This window comes from Mobula birostris, chromosome 3 (assembly GCF_030028105.1).
Source record: "Mobula birostris isolate sMobBir1 chromosome 3, sMobBir1.hap1, whole genome shotgun sequence".
Classification (NCBI taxonomy): Eukaryota; Metazoa; Chordata; class Chondrichthyes; order Myliobatiformes; family Myliobatidae; genus Mobula; species Mobula birostris.
This window is the reverse complement of record NC_092372.1, coordinates 147,798,090-147,813,293: the sequence shown is the minus strand read 5'-3', so window position 1 is coordinate 147,813,293 and position 15,204 is coordinate 147,798,090. Positions and strand designations below refer to the sequence as shown.

The window sequence follows — 15,204 nt, the reverse complement described above, 5'->3', positions numbered from 1 at the left end:
CACTTGGAACCTAGCAGCCTTCTCCTTCCCACCCTCCCCCCACCTTCTTTATAGGGCCTCTGCCCCTTCCCTCTTCAGTCCTGATGAAGGGTTCCGGTCCGAAACGTTGACTGATCGTTTCCATGGATGCTGTCCGACCCGCTGAGTTCCTCCAGCGTGTTGTGAGCGTTGCTTTGACCCTAGCATCTGCAGAGTATTTTGTGTTAGGTATACCATCAAGCTCTGATGCCTTCCAGTTCCAAGGAAAGAATGTCATTTCACAGGGATAGAGACTAAAGCTATACACACTGTCCATATATGAACTCAAAACCCTGCACAATTGTTGCAAGTTTCCTTTTTTTTAAATTCCAACTTGCTTATAATAAAAACATTTATCACATTAGTCTTCAAATGCTTCCTGTTAAATGCATTTTGTATTGAGCCTTTCCTCGGATATTCTGCACACAATCATTTGGTAGTTTCTCAGCAATTTTTTATTCTTCCTTATCAAAGCAAATCTCTCATTTCTTCACATTATACTTCAACTGAATTTTTGTGCCCACCCATCTATTCTGTCTGCACAGTCCTGAAGAAGGTTCTCAGCCCAAAATGTCGACTATTTATTCATTCCCATAGGTGCTGCCTGAACTGCTGAACACCTCCAGCATTTTGTGTGCATTAATCTGTCTACATCCTTTTGAAAAGTGTCCTCCTTACAAAACCGTAAGACATAGGTGCAAAATTAGGCTACTTGGCCCTCCGAATCTGTTCTGTTATTCAATTATGGCTGATTTTTTTAAAGCCCCATTCTCCTGCTTTCATCTCATAACCCTTAAACCCCTTCCCAATGAAAAACATAACAATTTGTGCCTTAAGTGGGCACGTGGCCAAGTGGTTAAGGCATTGGACTAGCGATCTGAAGGTCATGAGTTCAAGCCCCAGCTGAGGCAGCGTATTGTGGCCTTGAGCAAGACACTTAACCACACGGAGCTCTGCGACAACACTGGCGCCAAGCTGTATCGGCCCTTGCCCTTCCCTTGGACAACATCGGTGTCATGGAGAGGGGAGACTTGCAGCATGGGCAACTCCCTGTCTTCCATACAACCTTGCCCAGGCCTGCACCCTGGAGAGTGAAGACCTTCCAGGCGCAGATCCATGGTCTTGCAAGACTAACAGATGCCTTATTATTATTGTGCTTTAAATATACTGTATCTAATAGTTTCGCCCCCTCAGCACGCTGTGGCAACAAATTTCACAAGATCCGCCACCCTATGGCTGAAGAATACAATTTTGAAGAACTCATCTCTATTTTAAAGGAACGTCTGTTTATTCTCAGGTTGTGCCCTAAAATCCTCGACTCTCCTACTAATGGAAACATCCTCTCCATGTCCTCTCTATCCAGACCTTTCAGTATGCAATATGTTTCAAGATCTCCCTCACTCTTTTGAACTCCAATGAGTACAAGTTCAGAGATATCAAACTTTCTTCATATGTTAAACCTTTCACTCCTGGAATTATTCTTGTGAACGTCCTCTGAATCTTCTCCAGGGCCAGCGCTTCTTCCTAAGATACAGGACCAAGTTCTTCTGTAGACTCTTGCATCTGTAATACTATCTGTTCCTCTATCTATCTTGATATCACCTACATACTTAGCCACATGCCATCAGTTCCTTCACACAGATTATTAATGCATAACCTGGGTGTCCGAACACCCAATCCTGCTGAATTCTACTAGTCACAAGCCATCCTGAAAATGGCCCCCTATATCACCACTCTTTAACTTCTTTCAGTCATCCAATTGTCTATCCATGCTAGTACCTTATTCTCTAACATCATGGGCTCAGATCTTGTTTAACAGCCATGAGTGTGGCACCTTGTCAAAGGCATTCTGAAAGTCCAAGTACATACCAGTTGCATTGGTAGTGTCCAGATCTGTTCCCTATTTTATTTAAATACATAATTTGTTACACATTAAACTGCCGTTTGCCTTTGTTTATACCTTTTTAACCATTTCCATGAAACTTTGGCTCAGTTGGATGGCTGCTTATTTAGGCCAAAATGTACTAGTCCGATGTGTCCCAATTAAGCAGAATCCATCGTATTACAGTAAAAACAAGGGTATAAATAGTGCAAGCTTAAGGTGGCATTCAACTGAATTAAGCCAATTAACTTATTTAAAAGAAATCATGTTATCAAAATGTCAGCATTTTTTAATAGTTAGAGAACAAGGAAGACAAGCACAATTATAACAAAATTGAAGTGTTAAAGACAAATTATGCAACTGTGACTCTGACAAACCTTCTATGAAACACATTTTGACATAACCAGACTCACCCTCCATCACCTTAGCAGTCTTACTCCTGCTAACGCGATAACTGTTGATTCCATTATTCTCCCATATTTTGATTTGAACGCCATCTGTCAGGCTTACTAAATAGACTTTTCAAAACAACACCAAATTAACAGGCTATTTATTGCTAAAGTATCAATAGCCAACAGTACGAATAAAAATAAAATCCAAGTAGAGTATGAGTAATGCATCGGTTAGATATTGTCCCAGGAAAGGGAATCACTCTTCCACTTTACCATAATAGAATGCATGACTTTTATAGAGATTTTAAACTTAGTTAACAGTGTTGATATTGCTAACTACCAGTGACAAATTTCTACATGCACATTTGATCTAAAAACCTCCCAAGGTCTCATGGAGCTGATTTTCTTCCACAAGAGGACTCTCCGAAGCTGCTGCTGTAACAGCAATGGAGCTTGGTTCATACCATTGCTCTCTAAGACAACTCACATTTCTCGTGTTTGTCTCTTTGTACTATCCCAGTGCCAATTCATTACAGGCATGCAAGCCAACTAACTTTGGACATCCATTCATTTGATGAGGAAGGTTTGATGGGGGGGGGGGGGGAGGAGTATGAATGCCTTGGAAAATACTACATCACATAATGTTTTATCTGAAAGGTCTGGAAGAACAGAATAAAAATCACTGCAATGATTGTCCTTTCCTGAGGCCCTTGCCATGGCAGAAGCATAACCTTATATTGGACTGTTCCGGGTGAAGCACTAGGATACACTCCCTGCTGTTACCTTTGCTACACTTACACCACAGCACCATTTTTGGCAGCACGGATGATTGCTTTCTGGAAGACCACACCATAAAATAGCAACTTTTTTTAAACAAAATTCTGCAGCTGGTTGTCTGATACAGAGGGCAAACGTTGCCATTTTCCATCTCCACCTTAGACCATGTGCCCAAGTCTCAAGCAGTTTAAGAACTAATTATATTGTAACTAACAAATAAATGTTCCAGTCAACATAAAAGACACTACATTTAATCATCAACTACCAACATACTAATCTTCGATCCCCACTTTCTCTGTAGTGAGATTATTGTGCTTCACGAGCCATCCTTGTAACTTCTTCCTTGGCTAAAAGGATTTCATTCATTTGAACACAGGAACAGCTCCTTCAGTGCAAGATGTCTGTTCTAACTAATATTCCAAATTAAACTAATTCCATCTGCCTTATGTACTCCATCTCCTTCCATTCCATGTATGTCCATGTCTCCATCTAAATGCCTCTTTTTTTTTGTAATATAATTTTTATTGAATTTTCAAAAGGAATACATAAAAAAAAGAATCTACCCTCCCCCCTCCCCTTAACCCTCCCCCCCCATATAAAGTCCTACCTAAAAAGAAAGAAAGGAAGAAAAGAACCGCCTGGGTATTGGAAGGTTTCCACATGCTCCATGGGATTCAAAATAAATTTGGTATAATTATTCGTTGCTTTCCCCAAGTGACCAAAGTCTTTATCGGAGCACTTAAATATGCCATCCTATCTTTTGTAAATAAGGGCGCCAAATATTCAAAAATGTTACATATTTGTCTCTTAAATTATAAGTAATTTTTTCCAGTGGAATAGAACTAGCCATTTCATTATTCCAACAATCCATACTTAAATACGAATCAGATTTCCAAGTAACTGCTATAGTCTTCTTAGCTACTGCCAATGCAATTTTTATAAATTCTTTCTGATATTTATTCAATTTAAGTTTCGGTTTTATCCCTTCAATATCACCTAATAGGAATAATACAGGGTTATGTGGAAATTGAGTTCCAGTAATTTGTTCCAATAAGATTCTTAAATTTATCCAAAAGGGTTGAATTTTAAAACAAGACCAAGTAGAATGTAAAAAAGTACCAATTTCTTGATTACACCGAAAACATTTATCAGATAGATTTGAATTTAATCTATTTATTTTTTGCGGTGTAATATATAATTGGTGTAAAAAATTATATTGTACTAATCTATGTCGAACACTTACTGTATTTGTCATACTGTCAAGACAAAGTCTTGACCAATTTGTTTTATCAATATTAATATTCAGATCTGTTTCCCATTTTTGCTTTGACTTATGGGTTCCTTGTTTAATTGTCTGTTCTTGAATCAAATTATACATACAAGAAATAAATTTTTTAATTTTCCCTTTTTGTATTAAAATTTCAATTTCATTAGGTTTTGGCAAAAACATTGTTTGACCCAGCTTACCTTTTAAGTAAGCCCTTAATTGAAAGTAACAAAAGAAAGTATTATTAGATATTTTATATTTATCCTTTAATTGTTCAAATGACATCAATATACCTCGTTCAAAACAATCTCCTATAAATTTAATCCCTTTTTGGTACCAATTATATAAAAGTTGATTGTCCATTGTAAGAGGAATTTGGAACAAAGGCCTCCTTGCTAATAGAGATTTCTGTGTTTCATTATCAACATTTATCTTATTCCATAGATCAATCAAATGCGTTAATATAGGAGATTCTTTCTTTTCCCGTATCAATTTAGATTCCCATTTATATATAAAATCTTCAGGTCTATTTTCTCCTATCTTGTCTAGTTCTATTTTAATCCATGCTGGTTTTCGATCATCGAAGAAAGATGCAATAAATCTAAGTTGATTTGCTTTATAATAGTTTTTAAAGTTTGGAAGTTGTAATCATCCTAACCCAAATTTACATGTCAATTTTTCCAATGATACTCTTGACATTTTATCTTTCCAAAGAAATTTTCTCACACATTTATTTAACTCTTGAAAAAATTTCTGTGGCAATTGTATTGGTAATGTTTGAAACAAATACTGTAATCTAGGAAATATATTCATTTTTATAACATTGACTCTACCTACTAATGCTATTGGTAATATCATCCATTTGTCAAGATCTTCTTTAATTTTTTTCAATAGTGGTAAATAATTAAATTTATATAAACTCTTTACATCATTATCAAGTCTTATACCTAAATACTTTATACCATTTACGGGCCATCTAAATTGAGTTACTAATCGACATTGACTATAGTCTCCTTTAGTAAGAGGTAAAATTTCACTTTTATCCCAATTTATTTTGTAACCTGATACCTTCCCATATTCATCCAATCTAGAAGATAATTTATGTAACGAATGTTGTGGGTTTGTTAAATAGATCAAAACATCATCGGCAAAAAGATTAATTTTATATTCCTCCTGAATAACTCTAAAACCCATAATATCTGGATCAATTCTAATTAGTTCTGCTAATGGTGATAATGGACAACCTTGTCTAGTTGACCTTTTTAACTGGAATGGTGTTGAAATTTGAGAGTTTGTCACTACTTGAGCTTTAGGGTTAGAATTTAAAGTTTTAATCCAATTTATAAAAGATGTTCCTAACCCATATTTTTCTAGTACTTTAAATAAAAAATCCCATTCTAATCTATCAAATGCTTTTTCTGCATCCAAAGCTACTACTATACTCTTCTCATCCCTTTTTTGTGCCAAATGAATTATACTGAGTAGCCGGGATACATTATCTGCAAATTGTCTATTTTTAATAAATCCTGTTTGATCCATATGTATTAATTTTGGTAAATATTTAGATAATCTATTTGATAAAATTTTTGCTATTATTTTATAATCCATATTCAATAAAGAAATAGGCCTGTATGATGTTGGTTTCATAGGGTCTCTGTCTTTTTTTGGCAATACTATTACAATTGCTGTTGAAAAAGATTCTGGAAGCTTATGTATTTTTTCTGCTTGACGTATTAGTTCCATAAAAAGAGGAAATAATAAATCTTTAAATTTTTTATAAAATTCAGGTGGAAAACCATCTTCTCCTGGAGATTTATTACTTTGGAGTGATCCTAAAGCTTCTTCAACTTCTTTTAATGTAAAAGGCATATCTAATCCCTTCTGTTCTTCCAAATTCAATTTTGGAAGAGAAACTTGTGATAAAAACCTTTCTATCTCGTTAACATCATTTTGGGATTCTGACTGATATAATTCAGAATAGAAATTTTTAAAGGTTTCATTTATTTCAAGAGGTTTATAAGATATTTTATTTGCCCTTGTTCTAATTGCATTTATTGTTTTGGAAGCTTGTTCTGTTTTCAACTGCCAGGCAAGAATTTTATGTGCTCTCTCACCTAACTCATAATACCTTTGTTTAGTTCTTATAATTGCTTTTTCCGTTCTATATGTCTGAAGCGTATTATATTGTAACTTCTTATTGACAAGTTGTTTTCGTTTTACTTCTGACATATATCTTTGAGATTCTTTTTCTAATTTTGTAATCTCTTTTTCCAATTGATCTAGTTCTGTCATATATTCTTTCTTAATTTTAGACGTATAACTTATTATCTGGCCCCTAAGATATGCTTTCATCGCATCCCATAATATAAATTTATCATCCACTGAATGAAAATCTGTATCCAAAAAAAATTGGATCTGTTTTTTCATAAAATCACAAAAATCTTGACGTTTTAATAATGTTGAATTAAATCTCCATCTATAAGCCACTTCTTCCTTATCAGCCATTATTATTGTCATTAATAAAGGGGAATGATCTGATAATATTCTTGCTTTATATTCCATATTTTTCACTCTGTGTTGAATATGCATTGATAATAGAAACAAATCTATCCTTGAAAAAGTTTTATGTCTATGGGAGTAGAACGAATAGTCTCTTTCTTTAGGATTGATTCTTCTCCATATATCAATCAGATTTAAATCCTTCATCAATGATAAAGTTAAATTTACTACCTTCGATTTTATAACAGCCTTGGTTGATCTATCTAAGACTGGGTCTAAGCAAAAATTAAAATCTCCTCCAATTAATATTTTTTCATGCGCATCCGCCAAATTCAGAAAAGCTTCTTGTATGAATTTTGCATCATTTTTGTTTGGTGCATAAATATTCATAAAAGTCCATAGTTCAGAAAAAAGTTGACAATGTATAATCACATATTTCCCCGCAGAATCAGTTATTACATTTTGTATTCTAATTGGTAACGTTTTATTGATCAAAATTGCTACTCCCCTTGCTTTTGAATTAAATGAAGCCGCAACAACACTGCCCACCCAATCTCTCTTTAGTTTCTGATGTTCTGTTTCTGTTAGGTGCGTTTCCTGTAAAAAAGCTACATCTATCTTCATTCTTTTAATATGTGTTAAGATTCTTTTTCTTTTCACTGGTCCATTAAGCCCGTTAACATTAAAACTCAAAATATTCAATAAATTAGTCATTATTCTTAACAAAGTTACTCCAATCTAAAACATTATTTATCTTCTCAACTCTCATAATTCCTTGGGGAATCTCTTTAAACTTCACCCTGTTGCTATGTGTCTCCCTCCCAACCTTCCAGGCAGAAAGAAAAAAGAAGATAGAAAAAAAAACAAAAAAAGAAAAAACAGAATACCCCCCCCACTAATGTTGTGAATGAAAGGATACACAACACTACCCCCCTCCATTTTACAGGTCGTGGCAAAAGCCATGCTTGCACACATGACTAGCGTAGCAATCGATCAGTGCTCCTTCCAGCTCCCCCGCAACAAAAAAAACATTATATATATATATAGACAAAATTAGTATTACTATTCCCAACTAATATTCCTCCAGTTTTAACCTTTCTTACCCCCCTCGTATAATTAATAATATATTTATACATTCATCCAACTTCAAAAATGCAACAAGTCCATTCTTTAACCCAATCTTCATCTTCAATCTATCTCGCTCTCCTGGGTTTGTTCTTGTATCTGGTGAATATTCAGAGAATCTCGCACAAACTGCTCTGCTTTCTGGTAGTCATCAAAAAATCTTTTTTCTCCACCAGGCAAAAAAATCTTCAAGGTTGCAGGATAACGCAATGCAAATTGATAACCTTGATCCCATAGGGTTTTTTCCACTGGGTTAAATTTCTTCCTTCTCTTCAAAAGTTTGTAACTTATATCAGGGTAGAAAAATACTTTGTTCCCTGCCATTTTCAATGGCCCTTTTCTATCTTTGGCAGCTCGAGCAGCTGCCTGTAGAATCCTTTCCTTGTCTTGAAATCTTAAGAATTTTATTAAAATCGATCGTGGATATTGGTCATCTTTTGGTTTTGGTCTTAAAGCTCTATGTGCCTGCTCAATTTCAATTGGTCGAACCTCCTCTTCCATTTGCAAAACATCCGGGATCCATCTTTGAAAAAATTCTATTGGTTTATCTCCCTCCGTACCTTCTTTAAGACCAACAATTTTAATATTATTACGTCTACTAAAATTTTCCAACATGTCCACTTTCTCCAAGAGTCAGTTTCTTTCCGAATTCCAGACAAGCAGATCATTTTCTGTTTTTTCCACTCTGTCATTCATATGCCCCATTGCTCTTTCCATCTTCTGAAGCTTCTTATCCATTTTGTCCTGTCTTGCCATAACTTTATCATAGGACATCTTCTTATCTCTAAGCTCTTCTCTTACTTTTCTTAATTCAGCTGTTAACTGCAATATAGCCTCTCTCATATCTCTATCATCTCCTTTACTTCCAATCGCTTCCAATTCTTCCTCCTCTTCTTCATCTGTGTTCTCTGCAGAATCCAATTCTGACTCTGAGTCATTTTCAATTGCAGTGGCTGTCGGTTCTTGTAGTTTGCGTTGTGTCGATTTGCACATGCGCTCTTCTTTGCGCATGCGCATTTCCGGTGTCTTCTTCGAAGAAGCCGTTACCACCGCCATTGCTCCCTGTTCTACCGAAGGAGATCCAACCTGAGTCCGAGGCTCCATCATTGCAGTAGGCCCTTTTTTCTTCCCGTCTCGCAGCTGCTTCGCAACAGCAGACTTCTTTTGTTGCGGTTTAGAGGCATATCGTAAAGTAGTCTTACAAAGTTTATAAATAGTTTTCAGAAAATATTTACTAACTTTGTTTTGTTTAAATGGTACTCTACTGATTTGTTGCGGGAGAGCTGGATTTACACGTCTCAATCCCACGTCATCACGTGACGCCCCCCATCTAAATGCCTCTTAAACACACTATTGTATCTGTTCCACTACCAGTCCTGGCTGCATGTTTCAGGCAATTTCTGTGCCAAAATGGTGACTCATACAACTCTTAACAACTTTTATCCTCCGCCGTTTCATCATGGCTCATTGATCATCCTTCTCAACCCCATTCTCCTGCCTTCTCCCCAAGACCTTGATTAGTCAGGGCATCAAAGAACGTATAAACCTCCACTTTAAATATACCCAATGACTTGGCCTCCACAGCTGTCTGGAGCAATGAATTCCACAGATACACCACCCTCTGGCTAAAAAAAATTCCTTCCCATCTCATGTTCTAAACGGATGTCCCTTTATTCTGAGGCTATGCCCTCTGGTCCTAGACTCCCCCACTATCGGAAATATCCTCTCCACATTCACTCTACCTAAACTATTCAATAGGTTTCAATAAGACCCCTCCCCATTCTTTTAAATTCCAGTGAGTAGAGGCCCCGAGGCATCAAATGCTCACAAGTTAACCCTTTCATTCCCAGAATCATTCCTGTAAAGCTCCCCTTGACCTTCTCCAATGCCAGCATATCTTTTCTTAGGTAAGGGGCCCAAAACTGCTCACAATATTCCAAGGTTGACGGTTTAGACTTTGTTCCCCAGAATGTCGGAAAATAAGGGGGGATTTGATAGAGGTATACAAAATTATGAGGGTATGATAAGGTAAATACAAGGGACTTTTTCCAACTGAGGGTGGCTAATACTAGAACTAGAAGTCATGGGCTAAGAGTAAGAGGTGAAATGTTAAGGGAAACATGAAGGGGAACTTCTTCACTTAGAGCAGAGGTTCTCAACCTTTATTATGCCAAGAACCAATACCATGAATTCTAGAACAAGTTTCATTAATACTAGTACTAGAGGTCATGGGCTAAGAGTAAAAGGTGAAATGTTAAGGGGAACATGAAAGAGAACTTCTTCACTTAGTGCAGAGGTTCTCAACCTTTATTTTGCAGTGGACCAATACCATTAAGCAAGGGGTCCATGGACCCCAGTCTGGGAACCCATGACTTGGAGGGTGATGAGAGCACAGAATGAGCTGCAAGTGGAAGTGAGGGATACAGGTTCCACTTGAACATTTAACAGAAATTTGGATAGGTACATGGGGTGGAGGTGATGGAGGGCTAAGGTCCTGTTGCTGATCAATGGGACTAGGCAATTAGTTTGGCATGGACTAGATGTTTGAAGGGCCCAGTTCTGTACTGTAATATTATTTGACTGTGACCCTAAACTTGTCAGGTAAGAATTTCCCCTTTAGGAAACTGTGCTGACCTTGCCCTACTTTATCATGTCCTTCCAAGTACCCGAAACCTCGTCCTTAATACCGGACTCCAACAACCTCCTAACCTCCAAAGTCAGGCTAACTGGCCTATAATGCCCTCAAGTATTTGTCAATTCCAGCCTTGGGAACAGTCTCCAACTACCTACCCTATCCAGACCACTCACAATTTTATGATCTTCTTTCAGGTCACCATTTAGTCTCTGAGCCTCCAGAGAAAAATAATCTAAGTCTGAACAATATCTCCTTATAGCTCATATATATTGCATTAAATTATTTACATAAAAATTTAAATTGATTTCAAAAGTCACAGCTCGATAAAAGCTGAAAAGCTGTAGCTTTTTTTCCAGGTTCTGAAAGCAAATAAATGAATATTGAACCAGCTGTGTACTTTTGTCACTTGTTTATGTCTCTGATAACAGAGAATTCTATTTGGCACTGTCTGTTTCTCGAAAATGTCAACTATTTATGAAGGAACGCAAAAAGCTATAAGTCTTTCTTGCTAATTTATTTGAATAATTGAATGTAATCTGGCATTTTAAAAGGTTTAAGCAATTGAAGTTCCCGCACAGTCTAAATACTTAGCCACTTTTGAGAAACTGTTATGCAAATATCCTAAATTTTGCTGCATCCAGTTACTGCCTTTAAATAACTATATTTTCAAATCTATTACTTAACTGCAAATAATAATTCATTCAATACCGTCAACACCAGTTTGTAAATTTACCATGAGTTATGAAAACCGACTCCTGTGATTTTTTTTAGAAGCATTTAGCAAAAACAAGTCACATTCTGATCGAAACTGATTTAAAAGATGTTGAACAATGGTGGCGGGGGGTAGGGCTAATCCTAACGGGCCAAACTTTTAACACTGCATCAGTTAATTTCTAGCACAGGGCAGAAAGAACGGATAGTTTAGGAAGCAAATATCACTCGCATCTTTCATCTTGCCGAGTTGGTGAAGGGAGGAGCCATGGAAGGCTGAGCAGACAGCGGCGCCCCAACGGGTACCGGAGCCGCTGGCGGTATGCCGAAATCTGGTGCAATGCGGGCGGAACCCGACGTTGCAGCTCCTTAACCCCAAGGAGCGGAGTCGGGCGCAGGGCCAGGGGCCGAGTCGGGCAGGATAAGGCAAGGGGGAGGCTGGGCTAGGTGAAATCAGAGAGAAAAAGCTGGGCTGGATGGGAAGCCTCCGTCCAGAAGATAACACCCAACACACAGCGTCATCGACAGAGGATTTCGGCGTTTGCAAGTGAGACGCCTTGCACTCACCAAACAGCAAAGCTATGCAGAAAGCGATGCTCTCCATCGTATTCGGATACAAGCCGGAGCGTCGGCGACAGAACGATCCCCGGGAATGGAATGTGGTCCGGAGCGGAGCGCAGCGCCGGCCGCTCGGCATCATGGGACACAGCAGCGCGATTGGTCCCTACGGCTGTCTGAAGACCAGGGAGGGTGGGGATGGAGAGTGTGGGTGGGGGTGGACAATGTGGGTCTATGGTGAGCGGGGATGGAGAGTGTGGGTGGGGGTGGACAATGTGGGTCTACGGAGGGCGGGGATGGAGAGTGTGGGTGGGGATGGAGAGTGTGGGTCTATGGTGAGCGGGGATGGAGAGTGTGGGTGGGGGTGGACAATGTGGGTCTATGGTGAGCGGGGATGGAGAGTGTGGGTGGGGGTGGACAATGTGGGTCTACGGAGGGTGGGGGTGAACAATGTATGTCTACGGTGAGCGGGGATGGAGAGTGTGGGTGGGGATGGAGAGTGTGGGTCTATGGTGAGCGGGGATGGAGAGTGTGGGTGGGGGTGGAGAGTGTGGGTCTACGGAGGGTGGGGATGGAGAGTGTGGGTCTATGGTGAGCGGGGATGGAGAGTGTGGGTCTATGGTGAGCGGGGATGGAGAGTGTGGGTGGGGATGGAGAGTGTGGGTCTATGGTGAGCGGGGATGGAGAGTGTGGGTGGGGGTGGACAATGTGGGTCTACGGAGGGTGAGGGTGGGGATGGAGTGTGGGTCTACGGTGAGCAGAGATGGAGAGTGTGGCTCTACAGAGGGTGGGGATGGAGAGTGTGGGTCTACGGCGGGCGGGGATGAAGGGTGTGGGTCTATGGCGGGCGCGGATGGAGGGTGTGGGTCTACGGAGGGCGGGGATGAAGGGTGTGTGTCTACGGTGAGCAGAGATGGAGAGTGTGGCTCTACAGAGGGTGGGGGTGGAGAGTGTGTCTACGGTGAGCGGGGATGGAGAGTGTGGGTGGGGATGGAGAGTGTGGGTCTATGGTGAGCGGGGATGGAGAGTGTGGGTGGGGATGGACAATGTGGGTCTACGGAGGGTGAGGGTGGGGATGGAGAGTGGGTCTACGGTGAGCAGAGATGGAGAGTGTGGCTCTACAGAGGGTGGGGGTGGAGAGTGTGTCTACGGTGAGCGGGGATGGAGAGTGTGGGTCTATGGTGAGCGGGGATGGAGAGTGTGGGTGGGGATGGAGAGTGTGGGTCTATGGTGAGCGGGGATGGAGAGTGTGGGTGGGGATGGACAATGTGGGTCTACGGAGGGTGAGGGTGGGGATGGAGAGTGGGTCTACGGTGAGCAGAGATGGAGAGTGTGGCTCTACAGAGGGTGGGGGTGGAGAGTGTGTCTACGGTGAGCGGGGATGGAGAGTGTGGGTGGGGGTGGAGAGTGTGGCTCTACAGAGGGTGGGTGTGGAGAGTGTGGGTCTATGGTGAGCGGGGATGGAGAGTGTGGGTGGGGATGGAGAGTGTGGGTCTATGGTGAGCGGGGATGGAGAGTGTGGGTGGGGGTGGACAATGTGGGTCTACGGAGGGTGAGGGTGGAGAGTGTGGGTCTACGGCGGGCGGGGATGAAGGGTGTGGGTCTACGGCGGGCGAGGGTGGAGAGTGTGGGTCTATGGCGGGCGGGGATGGAGAGTGGGTCTACGGCGAGCGGGGGTGGAGGGTGTGTGTCTACGGCAGGCGGGGATGAAGGGTGTGGGTCTACGGCGGGCGGGGATGAAGGGTGTGGGTCTACGGCGGGCGGGGATGAAGGGTGTGGGTCTACGGCGGGCGGGGGTGGAGAGTATGGGTCTACCGTGAGCAGGGATGGAGCAGGTGAAAAGTACTCCCTGGAGAAGTAGACTGCGAGAATGGGAGAAACTGCAGGGAAATTTAGGGAGGGAGCGTTTAGAGGGGTTGCAGAGAAAGCGTGGGAAGAAATAGCAAAACTTAAAAGTTTATGGGGAGCTCATAGAGCTAATTGACATAAATCAAGCGATTATAAGTGAAATAATCTAAATTGCCAAGATTTACATATGAATGTGAACAATTTGGTGAGTGCCAAATCGAGTTTTTGGCACAAGTATGGTAAGATAGAGCTACAGTTTAAAGCTTGTCTGCAGCAACAGCATCATAGACACTTAGCTATAGACGATGCACAGAATATAAAGCCTACAGCAATTTATACCATGCAGTAAAAAAAAATGAGCAGAAGCAAGATCTTGGTGTAAAGTCCATGGCTGTGGAAGAAGTGGTCTGTGGAGTTCCACTGCTGAATTAGGATGGGTAGGATTTGATTTCTGCAGGTCGGTTCATAAATCTGCTGATTGTAGGAAAGCATTTGCTCTTGAACTTAGTGACATGGGACTTCAGGATTCTGTATCTTCTGCCTGATAGTAGCAGCAAAAAGGGGGCATGGTCTCGGCGGAAGGACCTTCAATCGCAGATGCCTTCTCTGGATGCTGTCAGTGGTTGTGCCGACAGTCGTCCGGGCTGCCTCTGTAGCCTCTTGCATTCCTGAATTGCCACACCACCAGGCCATTATGCAACCAGTCAGGATGCTTTCAATAGCGCACCCTTCAAAGTTAGAGTTACACACCAATTGAAACTTATAAGAAACTTGAGGTGCTAACATTGTCAAGGCTGTTTATTTCCCCCTCAAAGTTGGTTTTTACCTACTCTGTAAGAGACTTTTGGCTAATTTTGTTCTATCTTGCCAAGGATTTTTAATTAATGTCCAAATTGTACTGAAAATATCAATAGCTGTACATTCTACAAAAATCATAGTATTGCCTTGGTGAATACTGTTGTCTCATTTAGTCTCATGCCTGTTTATTAAAATCCATCTGTTACTCTTGAGTTAGAAAATATGGTGCTGCAAAGAGTGCAAATAATACATGAAAATGTGGTAAATCCTGCACTTTGCAAACATAGATGGTGACCTCGGGATGTCTGAAAGTCTTTTTTTTACAGATGAATAAACTTTTGAACTGCAGTCTCTGTCTTAATGTAGAAAATGGAACAACCAATCTATATTCAGCAAGGTCCCAGAAGCAGCAAAGCGATCAAAAACAAATGATCAGTTTTAGTGATATTTGCTGTTAGGGCACAACAGAGAAATTCACTGTAAAAGAGCACCATGCAATTTCTCAAACCCACCACTATGAGTTTATAAAACCTCATCTGAAAATTAGGGCCCTTACACTGCAGCATTTACTCACTGCTAAACCAACAAGCAGGACAAAATACAGGTGTAGTGCTTTATTCTATCCACAGAAATCCCAGAAAATGGTCATTTCAAAACCACTTTTTATTTTTTGTCATTAATATTTCATTAACTA

General features: G+C 40.4%; 1 protein-coding gene across 3 annotated transcripts in view; it reads right to left on the bottom strand.

The window, feature by feature from the left end:
- Positions 1-11,988, bottom strand: part of sgce (sarcoglycan, epsilon) — a 101,717-nt gene extending 89,729 nt beyond the window's left edge. For 2 of the 3 annotated variants that reach the window (XM_072253425.1, XM_072253426.1), the window contains exon 1: positions 11,874-11,988. In XM_072253425.1, the coding sequence (XP_072109526.1) occupies positions 11,874-11,910 (37 nt within the window). In that variant the 5' untranslated portion in view covers positions 11,911-11,988. Of the gene's footprint in view, positions 1-2,313; positions 2,419-11,873 lie in introns of all 3 variants that reach the window. The other variant, XM_072253427.1, reaches the window with a different exon arrangement.
- Between the last annotated feature and the right edge of the window lie 3,216 nt (positions 11,989-15,204).